The 11520-nt window shown below is 48.3% G+C and overlaps 2 protein-coding genes across 2 annotated transcripts; one reads left to right on the plus strand and one right to left on the minus strand.

Moving 5' to 3' along the window:
- Positions 1 to 273: 273 nt before the first annotated feature.
- Positions 274 to 1386, plus strand: NFIA_037120 (translation initiation factor 6; the record flags this gene model as incomplete). The annotated part of the gene is made up of 5 exons (XM_001266034.1): positions 274 to 308; positions 401 to 472; positions 544 to 630; positions 734 to 922; positions 1026 to 1386. The coding sequence occupies 5 exons, from the start codon at positions 274 to 276 to the stop codon at positions 1384 to 1386; spliced, it is 744 nt and encodes a 247-aa protein (XP_001266035.1).
- A 640-nt stretch (positions 1387 to 2026) lies between these two features.
- set2 (SET and WW domain protein) lies at positions 2027 to 5363 on the minus strand (the record flags this gene model as incomplete). The annotated part of the gene is made up of 4 exons (XM_001266035.1): positions 2027 to 2728; positions 2805 to 2885; positions 2948 to 4563; positions 4859 to 5363. The coding sequence occupies 4 exons, from the start codon at positions 5361 to 5363 to the stop codon at positions 2027 to 2029; spliced, it is 2904 nt and encodes a 967-aa protein (XP_001266036.1).
- Between the last annotated feature and the right edge of the window lie 6157 nt (positions 5364 to 11520).

Here is an 11520-nt window from a genome sequence, read left to right on the forward strand (position 1 = left end):
CGTTGCGAAGCATCCCAGAAACTATATTCTAAACTTCGATTACTCTCGCTCGGCGAAGAAAACCGAGGGTTTATCCTTTTCGTCCTTCTTCCCACGCCGGTCCCTCATCCGAACTATCCCCTCAACTATCGACGTCACCCAGCTTCGCAAAGCTTTCGCTTGCAGTCTCACACGAACGCTCTTATATTTCCATCGTTCGCCTGGGCGTCCAGATTGCCTACTCTCAATCATTATTGAAACCGGGTTTCTAGAAAGCTACGGAATTTTCGCACGATGGCAGTCCGTGCGCAGTTTGAAAACTCCAACGAGTAAGTAGGCGCGGCCATTTCTCGCCAAGGTTGATTTTGTTTCTTTTTCTGGGATTATGGGAGAGGACTAACTTGCATTTTCACTCTTGCAGAGTCGGCGTCTTTGCCCGCCTGACAAACTCATATGCGATTGTCGCCATCGGCGCTTCAGAGAACTTCTACAGGTGCGCTACTCATGCTCCCGATATTCGCCTTGTAAGCAGGATCTTCTGACAGATAATTTCAACATCACCAGTGTATTCGAGGCGGAACTCCAGGATGTCATTCCCATCTGTCATGCTACTATTGCCGGCACCCGGATCGTCGGTCGTCTAACAGCGGGGTATGTCTTTCTCTTCGTTTAGCGACTCCAACGCAACGAAACCCAGCAGCGAGCAGCGAGCAGAGAGAGCCTTGGAAGCTGACAGTCTGGATGATTCAAACAGTAACCGTAAAGGCCTTCTCGTCCCCACAACGACAACGGACCAGGAACTGCAACATCTGCGGAATACGCTGCCAGACGATGTAAAGATCCAACGGATAGAGGAGCGGCTCTCGGCGCTGGGCAATGTCATCTGCTGCAATGACCATGTGGCACTGGTGCATCCGGATCTTGAGCGGGAAACAGAGGAAATGTACGTTTTGAGCCCCCCTTCCGTCCTTACCCGCGGGGGAATAGACAGAGAGTAAAACAGCGGGAATAAAACTGACACGGACGCTAACACTATGCAAAAACAGAATCGCAGACGTCCTCGGCGTCGAAGTCTTCCGGCAAACCATCGCCGACAACGTGCTGACGGGCTCGTACATGGCCCTCTCCAACCAGGGCGGTATCGTCCATCCCAAAACCTCCATCCGGGACCAGGATGAGCTCTCCTCCCTACTCCAGGTGCCCCTCGTCGCGGGCAGTGTCAACCGCGGCAGCCCTGTCGTTGGCGCCGGCATGGTCGTCAACGACTGGCTGGCCGTCACCGGTCTCGACACCACCGCGACCGAGTTGAGTGTGGTCGAGTCTGTCTTCCGGCTGGGCGAGATGGGTCCTCGTGGTCTGGGAGTGGGCAATGCCAACAAGGAGAGTATCGTTGAAAGTTTCTACTAAACGCGGCCAATTGGATTCCTACTTATTCGTTTGTCTCCTCTTTACCTTTTATTTCCGTCTCCTCATGTACCCTCCTCACGTGATTATGGTTATGGTGTAAATCCCCTGAAACGGGTCATTTAGATCGGTTGAAGTTCAGAATCTGATATCTACGGAATATAGATCAGCCTCCAGGACAATGGAGGATGATTTATCAATTTTGCATCGATATCCGTTCGTTACGTTTCATAACCATCGAGGTCGGTTTAAGCCTTTAGTAGACGGGTCAAGACAAGGAAACAACGATAGCAAAAGTAATAATACTAGTGACTTGCATGGAAGCAAGAATGAAAAAGAAAAATTCAAGCTAGTTGTACAATTCCAGATCACTCCCTTGTTTCTGTTACTTGCCCCATCGCGCAATATGCAAATGAACATGAATCTCTGAAAGATATGGACAAAGGGGGGGTATTGTGAAAAAAGATAAGATTCCAGCTGTGAAAATGAGAAACGTGACGAACCTTTCAAATGGTACGCATGATATCGAAGAGCAAAAGAAAGAAAAGAAGACTGAACGCCGTGTAACACCAATCCGGGCAAATCCTGGGATCCTGGGCTGAGACAAGAAAGGAGACCCTGAATGGAAGCCGACGGCATCCGGTTATACTTGGCCCTCGATACCAATTCGATTTGACGGAAGCTTTCCCGAGTCGGCTTCGTACTCCTCTCCCAAAGGCGCAGGGAAAAGTTTCTGTTCTAACAGATGATTGCTCATACCGGGGGATCGGCCCGATTCATCGTTATCACTGTGCTCCGTTGACAAGGGTGGCGGGGGAGGAGGAGTTGGCGCAGACTCCGGGCTATGCAGCATTGAAACACCATTCTCAGCCTGGAAGTAATCTTCGCCAGTGCCATTTGGCGTGGGTTGCTCTTCATCACCTAGAGGAGGCGGTGGCGGTGGGGGAGGAGGTATGGGTGTTGATGACTTCTGCCTCTTCATCGCTTCTTCAGCAGCCCCTTCACCAATATCCATTTCGTCTTCCCTCTTGCGCTTGAGAATGCCTTGCGGATCGCTGTCCATGAAGGTATCATTCTCTTCAACCTTTTCTGCTTCGCCATCAGACAGTTTCACGTCGACATCTTCAACGGTGTTGTGTCCATTGGTCATTTCGTCTGCTTTCGAGTCGCCTCCCTTTGCCTGCTTCTCGGCCTTCCTCTGCTCGTAAGCACGGTGCTTCGCAACAGCCTTGTCAAAGAATTCCTTGCAGAAGGCCTTGACTTTCTTTTGTTGCTTTTCGCTAATCTTCGTTGGATCTTCCACGCGATTGTTTTTGAAGTCGGAGTTGACGAGCTTCTTGGCAACCTAATGGAAGGCAAGAAGCGCAGGTTAGCACATGTACTAGATCTGGCATATTGAACGGCTCGATGAGCTGACTCACATCCTTAGCATAGCGCTTCAAATCCTCTTTCGGAAGCTTGTGTTTGAATTTGTCCACCACATATTTGATATGAGGGAAAAGCTGCATAAGTCAGGCTACCTGTACTCAAGGACAACGACAGCTGCTCTTGGGAGTGACCTTACCGTGTTCTCATACAGCTTCTTCTGTTTCTCTTCACTGTAACTTCTCCACTTCTCCTGCCCTTCACTGAGACTCGCCGTTTCTCTAGAAGCTTGCGGCGTGCCAGGTGTGACGGTCTTCTCCCTGGGCGTGTTCTCCTTAGCATTCAAGATGTTATCGATAATACCTTGTAGGGCTTTGTTCTTCGCCTGGTGGCCTGGGACTTCGGCCTCAGGTGCGGCATGAATCGGCCGAGTCCAGGTGACATCCCCACGGGCGCAGTAATAATAAGTCCGGCCGTGTGATTCGGCTGCGAACCATCCCGGAGGCAGAGGATTGAATTGGCGGCGGAACTGACGGACACCGTGATGCTGGGAATTTCTGGGGCCATTGCTCTTCCGACCTGGATTCGCTGGCCCTCGAGGAGCATCCAACGACCGGGATCTTGATCGTGAACGAGATTGAGAGCGTTTCTGCTCATCATTAGTGTGCTCTCTCCGCCCGAACTGGCTGACTGAAGCAACTGCATTCGGATCTCGCTTCATGCGAGGGATACGGTATCCGACCTCCAGAGTCGCCCAGTGCTGCAAAAGTGCGGCTGCCTTCTTCTCGACTCGCTCATCTCCACAAGTTGTCAGCGGCTGGACGGTGGATTCGATCTTTGAATCAATAATCTTGTTCCGTGTAAGACGTGGAAACCCGTCCAGAATATTGAGGATCTGCAACACAACATTGAAGTCATCCTTCCATAAGCTGAGTTGGGAATTCAAAATCTGGTAGCCATGCATCTTCACCACACGATGGCGGACTCGGTCATCGTCGCAGCGCTCGATCCGCCTCAGCAACTTGACAGCAATCCATTTTTCTTTGCATTGCATGAGGGCCGCCATGACCTTGGTGACGCCGTTCTCATCTAGAGACTTAGGCTGTACGCTGTCAACATACTCCTCATCATCCTCGCCCATCTTCTTCTTTCGCGGCCGCTTCGCAACAGCAGTGTCCCAGCTATCAGCATCTTCGATACCCAAAGCTTCAATGGTGGCATTAGAAAGCTTGGTAGCACGATCGGTCTGAGTCTTTCCTCCAATAAAGCCAGTGCAATTCGGTTCGCCACAGTAGCATGGTTGAGGATCCGCGCCATAACGATCGACATTATAATTGAAGACGAGTTCTTCGCCGGCTTGAATAGTTCTTTCGGCAAAGATTCCCATACGCAATTTCTCACCCACAACCCATTTATCGACGTAGCAGTTGGGATTACACGAGTGGTTGCAGAAACGACCCAGGTTGCCCTTCTTCGTCGCATCGACAAATTCTCCTCTACTAAGGGACATGAAATAGAAGTGTTTGATCCCTTCTTCATCATACTGTCTCATGCGTCGCCGGAATTGAGCCTCGTTGATGACTTCGCCGACATATTCGAAGATGAATTGGTGCGGTCGCAAATCAGTCTCGGCACGGAGGCCGAACCCTTTCTTTTCCGTCTTGATAACCGCGACATTTGCATACTCTTTGCGCTGGAATCGTTGATTCTGGCATTCGGCACCGCAGCTGCAGTCACCCACGCACTCAATTTTGGTAGCGCGATTGATACAATCAGAATCTTCTCCACATGCCAGATTCCTGGACAACGACGGCTCTGCTCAAACGAGTTAGAGGGGTCCTGGCGAACACGGGTATGAACGGAATAGAAGGGTTAGGGAAATTATGTAGTGAAGACGGCTTTTTCATTTTGTTGGCCCGGCTTTTGGTCTCTTTCTCATTTTCATGTTTTAGTTTTCTTTCCCCCTATTCCTTTGGCAAGGGACCCAGGAACGCGCGTCGGAGAAAAAAGAGGGGGACCACCCGACAAGTGAAAAATAGTAGTGAACAGCAATAACCATAAGAGACTGAAGAAAAGGATAGAGAGAAAGGGAAAAAAAAGCATAACTTACCCCATTCCTCAGCACAATCGCATTCCATGGCATGCTCAGTATAACCCATGTATTTATTGGCATAGGTACAAGTTTCCATCACTTCAAAAGTCGATTGTGCCTCCGCCGTGCTGTCCGGCAAATGCAGAAACAGCTGAGGGGGTTGCGCAACAACCTTCTGCGAAGAGCTGCGCGATAACTTGGGAGGCTGACCGGGTTCCATCTTGACAATGATATCGCCCCCGACTTTCTCTTCCTTGGCTGTGGAATCTCCATTTTCGGATTTGATTGGAGTTAGAGATGAAGTCCGCGATTTGATAGCGGATGATGCCAGATCATCCATCTCAGGGTAATCTTTGGCGGTGACAGCGTGCTCTGATAACCCGTTGGGATCATGTTTCAAAACGGCGTCTCCGCCGTTGGAGAGGAGCATGTCTGCGGCGCCGTCATGCTGCTCAATCTTCATCGCGGTCACCGCATTTGCTACAGAAGATGAGGGTGAGTCCGCGTTGTCATGAGAGGACATGACGACACGGACCGAAGAGCACGATCTTTAGGAGCCAGCGAGCGGAACACGGGTGTTTCCGATAAATATTGTTAGACGAAATGTGCGTTGAGATGTTGTTGGGTTGAGAGCAGGAAAACGGGGGAGGGAAGGAGAAAACGAAGGCAAAAAGCGAAGAAAGTCTTCAGGAAAATAATCTCACGTCGAGTCAAATCGAGCAATCAATCAAAAGCTATCCATGTTTTCCGCGGTTGCCAAGAACAGGAGGAAATGGCGAAAATCAGAAAGGGAAAAAAAAATAAAACGTGACGGAGGAAAAAAAGGAAGAGAATCAAGGGATTACTCTATTGTCATATATGGTCTGGTCTTTTATTCAAGGTCGACTGAGACAGCTACTGGGGTTGAAGACGAGAGCGAAGTTCCATTCTTCACCTTGATATGTTTCTATTGTCCTGACAAGTTTGAATAAAGACTGCTGTCTCGAAGCCGCAAAAGCGAAGGCAGGATAAAAAGCATGCAGCAAAGAGGTTGGAACCAGTTGATGTTCTCACCGCCCGATCCAACGCGAAGTGGAAGCGAAGGGATAGATCGAGATCACTTCATCAGTGAATCAGCCCTTCACTGCCATATGGGAACAGATGGCTAATCAGAGTAGAATTCCTTTCCATTCAGGTACAAATGGTGGGATGGGACGTTGTTTGTGCTGATGGATGCTTCGAAATCAGTGCGGGTAATCCCATTATAGGCATCAGCTATCAATCCCCAATCACGCTCAATGTATTGTGTTCCTGTCGTTTTCTTGATCATTCCAATCCTCATCCTCTTAAGGCTTATTTCTTTGGCCTCTCAGCGCCCCTGCGCCTCTCAAATGTCTGGCAAAGTAACTTCTCAATGGATGGACAAGTCCGACGCCAACCGGTCGATCTGCACACAATAACCTGCGTAAGTAACAACTGCGACGTGTGCCAGCTCTCTCTGATATAGACACAATTTCTTTCTCGTGCTCGCTGCTGTCACTGGGGTTACCATGGTGAGATCAACGTGAGGAATGTCCCCGAGGCAAAGGGCATGGAACGATCGAACCGGATGGACGTGAAATGGGACATGAAGCAACTTTCAACGAGTATCCTGACGCAGCGCTGGAGTAATGCGGAAGAGAAGTTTGCCAGACGCTGTCTAGAATGTAATCCTCTCATCTCTCATTGTTCGGCTAACGCTTAGGATCGCAGAGACTGCAGAGCAACACTGCTGGATGTTCATGGTGGGGATTGTACATCCTGGTCCCTCAACCGAAAATCCCCTCCCATCTTTGGGCCCCTCGGCTTCTGCAGACCTTGCTCGGCCGGGTCAGTATCAAGTACGATGGGAAACGAGCAAATTATGCGCGTGAAAAATTCAACGAACTCTGACAAGATAGTCGTGACCGTGTTCCTGGATTGTTTCTGTTCTCTTAAGCGATTCATTCGGAGTGGTGCGATTCAGGCGGGTAGTGATTGGACACTGTTGTCGCACTTCCAATTATGCATGGGTATTTGGAGCGGACTAAGTGGGAACGAACACTTGCAGCGGAGGTCAAACCGTCATAGAGCTGAAGTAGTACTCCATTTTAAACCAGAAGAGCGATTCAGCCATAAAATATGTGGCCAAAAAAATAAAAAAATAAAAAATAAAAAATTCATGAGCTATGCATGAGCGAGGAGAGCATGGTGTTTCAGTTGGATACAAAAGAAACTGGTGTGTGGGGCTGCACATGAGCTGGGGTTGTCTTGAAACATGCCAGTTGGACATGAGAGCTTTCGGCGTTGAAGAGCCAGTCATTTCCTGGCTTCAGATCCTGATTTCAAATTCTTATTTATAGAGCGTTAGAAGCTCCCCGATAACAAAATGGATGAGAAAGTGGTCGAATTCTAGATGGACAAGGGAAAAGACAGATTTGTGGTAGAGGAGAAATAATGGTCACTACTACGGAGTACTACTACCTGGTACTAGTTGGATACTGGACGTTTCGCAAGGAAGAATACCTGGCCTCCATCCCTCGGCGAGCTGTAATAATGTTACTTGCGTTTACCAAGGAAAGAGAGCAAACGCCCGTCGAACAAACTCGCCAGCAGTACAGTACTGTACCTAGTTGTCAACATGAATTGCAAACTACGTACCTATTTTGGGGAAGAAATGAGCCATAGACGGCACCATCCTGGTTTGTCTGGTCATGAGATGAATACGTAGCTTAATCTGTATATCCTACCAATGTAGTAGAGTGGCAATGTCAACTTTCAATAGTGAGAACCTGGAAGATCTTCAATGCATCAGGATGGATGCTTTGGTACCTAGTGGTACTTGTATGAATACCTACCTTAGGTACCCTGAGGGTGTATCCGTACCTGCAGGTAAGGTAAGTAAAGAAATTACGCTACGCAACTTACCTTCAGTTATACCTTAGCCAAGCGCTGAAGGTAGATACCTGATGTAGATACGTACCTAGAAAGAGCATAGGTATTATTGACCTCTTCTTGAGGTTGTATACTACCTAATCCGTACAGGTGGTCCTAGGAACCTGGAGTCCTGGACCTAATGCAGTGCCTTCTTCGTCCATTACCTTATCATTATTACCTTACCTAGGCACAGTTAATTTATCATATTTTACCTGTTTCTTACGAGGTACGTTCAACCTGCCTACCAAGTACTACCCGTACCTAGGATCTCATGGCTGCGCCACTGAAACTTGACCACCTCCCTTTATTACTCTCTCAGTTTAATCTCAAAGTACTCCTACTGTTTGTGTTAAGGACTGACTATGCCAAGTCACACAGATCATCGAAGAAACAGCTTTCATGAAGGTTATGCTTCCACAATCATTGGCGAATCGGAAAATGGAGGTCATTCATTGACAAGTGGTCCATGCAGAATGCCCGAAACTGCCATGTTGAACTACACTTCTGCCGGTTGATTCAAACCGGCGGGGCGTTACCTCTTCTGCACGCCGCTGATTCTCGTGCATAAAACTATCCTGTTATCGATCCAATGCGATGAAACTCATGCTTGCTAAGATGCAAGTAATACGGATACATCCTTTCTGATTTGGCCACTCGAATTTCGTCGTGTCCAAGAACAAAGACGATGCATACTTACTCCGTGCTTCAATCCTTTACGGAGTAGTTAGAATTTCCACTAAACAAGAATCCGAGCCAACATTGGCTGGGTTGATCATTCTACGAGTCTCTTAGGACAACGATGCGGCACACTTACAATGTACAGTGATCAATGAAGGGAATGCAGTGGTGTCAAATTCCACTCGCTATGACAGCGTTCGACCAAGGTCTGAGCCATTGTATCTCCTTGACTTTGTTCCTTTATTGGGGAGACTTTTCCTCATCTCATACCTTATTATTGGTCGTTTTCTTCCTCTCGTTCTCATTTGCCCGCTTATTCTGCTATTTTATTATGACTATTGTGATAATCCCACACTCTATATTTTATGCATGCTCCTAAGCTTGTTGACATAGTAACCAATGTGGGTTAGTGTATGAGTCTCACTCTTTCTGATTGATTGCAGGTTCCGATGGATTGCTGTGCTTGAATGTCGGGTCGATTCTTGCAGTATGCCATCAATATCCATCATTCGTATCCGTCCCAGCCTCCAGAATTAATACTCCAGTCAAAACAGTCTACCCCACTTCTTCCAGCGCCGATTTCACCATCCTAACCTCAATTCACTCCGTTTGTTGTCTGGCATGCTGGTCTCTAGATGGTTTTTCTCCACTATACCATAATGGCTTGAAGATGCCGCAATCCTTAATTGAATCGATGCACAGCGCACCCATTGTTTGCTTTCTTCGTCAGGACCTGTTACAGCTGTTAGATTATCATGGAGCGCTCAACGGAGCACAACATATTGGTACGGGGCGATGAGGTGCTGTCTTCGGGATGGATCGACCGCACTACTTCCTGCACCTGGGAGCTAGCCCCCGAACCTCGCTCCTCAAGCTTCCAGTCCTGAACAACCTATCGATTCTAGTCCGTTGACCCAATATCTTGGGGCGCAATGTCCACCTATCAATCATTGTCTAGCGTCCATGATTCTCATGGCTGGAACGCGCTGCTCTCTTACTAGTATCCTTTGCTCCAAGTCATGGCACCTGTCTAGCTAAAAGTGGGACGGTTGAGGTTTCCGTCCAGTTTTCTTTCTATTTGACATGATTCCTTTTCCTCATGCCAGTTCTTCTTCTTTATCATGGTCAAATTGAATTGCTTTTGTTTTCATTCTACTGCGTTTTGTGTTTTGTTCTCTTCCTTTTGACTTTGCCGCCTCCGTGGTGCAGGAGTACAGCAGTAGGCTGAGGCTGCTGTTGCATCGCGCCTTCAATGCGGGTCTGGCTGGCCGTTTCTACCCCTGCTCTCTTCCTAAACCGTCCAGGTCCTTGTCGCCCTTTGATCACTGTGCGTCCAAAGAGTGGACGACTTTATACGTCTCTTTTCCCGTGATAATCCTAGTCTCATTCGGAGCAGGAAGCAGAAGGGCCATGTCTGGTGCGCTGCACATTCATGTATCCCATGGCCTCGTCCTTTCCGCACTTGCGACAGTTTAGACGCTTGGAATCATCTGAAACAATCGTTTCTGAAACACTATGCTCTTCTAGGTAGGGTATGGTTCAATACTATCCACCCCCGGCTGGCTGGTCCCGCAAACATTAGATATGCTTTAATCTCGCTGGTCCGGGAAGTTCTCTTGGTCACTATCTACCTACTGTGGCTCCATCTCGCCGCTTTTCAGAGGACAAGCGCAGGAAAACTAAGAGAGAAAAAAGTCCCTGCAGCTTTCCTTACTGCTAACCGGCCGCATGCTGGTGCATCTGCACTGTCTTCTGCGCTGTCCCGAATGAAAAGTCCGTTTGGTCAGAAAATATTCCCGGGGCAGAAATAAATCAGACTGATTTATTTTTGTCTGCTTCCTGCTGTCTGATTGACTTTCTTTCGTCCCATGCCCCCCCTTTTTCCCATTCTTTTACTTTCCCTGTCATATTTCGTTATTCTCTGATTGAAACTACTCGTCCTTGGTACGACATGCATCATTAAGACTGTTTTGTTCCAGATATCCAGTCGATCGTCGACGACGATAGGTCCTCTTGACATCTCCTATCCGGTGGCCACAGCACGATTCAACCCCATTGTTTTGTTGTCGCTGTCGCGGTCGTTGCTGTCGTTATCCATCTCCTTTCTTTTATTTCTTGACGTTCGTTTTCGATAGTCTCTTCCCCAACTCGAGCGAATTGGACCATTCTCGCTGCGACTGGCGATATATCTAGCATCCCAAGTTGCCAATCTGCCTTTGTCTCGAGGATCCCTTGATATATCCTTTGCTCCTTGCGTCATTCAGTCGTCGCCTCATATATCGAGATCTGTCCAGTCTATTAGCGGACGCGAGTCTGAACTTCATGCCTTCGATTCGAAGTACCGACCTATGTCCATCTTCCGCTGTTTTTGATCTTCATCGCCTTCAGCAGTTTCCTTTGTCGGCATTTGCTGTCCTTTTAACCTAGCTCCTGATTTGGTTCTGGAGAATCCACGTGCTTGTTTGTACTTACGCCCCTGTAGACGCATTGTTCCGCTTGGGAGGCTTTGTGGTTGTTTCACTTCTGTCATCTTCTAGATTGGTTTCCTGTTGGCATCTCTCTTACCTGTTTTTTCTTTCTTCGTGTTTGATTTGCTGTTTTGCTCTCGAGACCGTTGAACCCGTAGTCGCGCGTCGCGCCATTCCCTAGGTTGGGCTCCACTTGCACTGAAGCGAACGCTATCCTGGCTTCGTTTGTTGACGGATTGGGAGGGAAAGGAAGCCAGCTAAAGTCGCTTCCATGATCAACGGGATATGTCGAATATATCGGAAAGGCCATGGACCGAAGAGGAGAGGGTAAGACCAGACTCCTTCCATCGTCAAGCATTCATCAAGACGCTCCATGCGGTTTCCAATGTTCGCACGTCCTGTCATACTGACTATGTCTCCAGTACGCTCTACTTACTGAGATTCTCAAGAAGGCAGGAGTCCCTTCCAGCCGCCTGGTCCAAATGATAAAAGATTTCCATATTATCCCAAGCTGGACGGATATTCCTCTTCCAACAGGTACAGATATGCCGGCCCTCTGCTTGTCTCCTGCTGTTTTCGTCTTTTGGGTGCGTACGTCTC

This window comes from Aspergillus fischeri, genomic scaffold (assembly GCF_000149645.3).
Source record: "Aspergillus fischeri NRRL 181 1099437636247 genomic scaffold, whole genome shotgun sequence".
NCBI lineage: Eukaryota > Fungi > Ascomycota > Eurotiomycetes > Eurotiales > Aspergillaceae > Aspergillus > Aspergillus fischeri.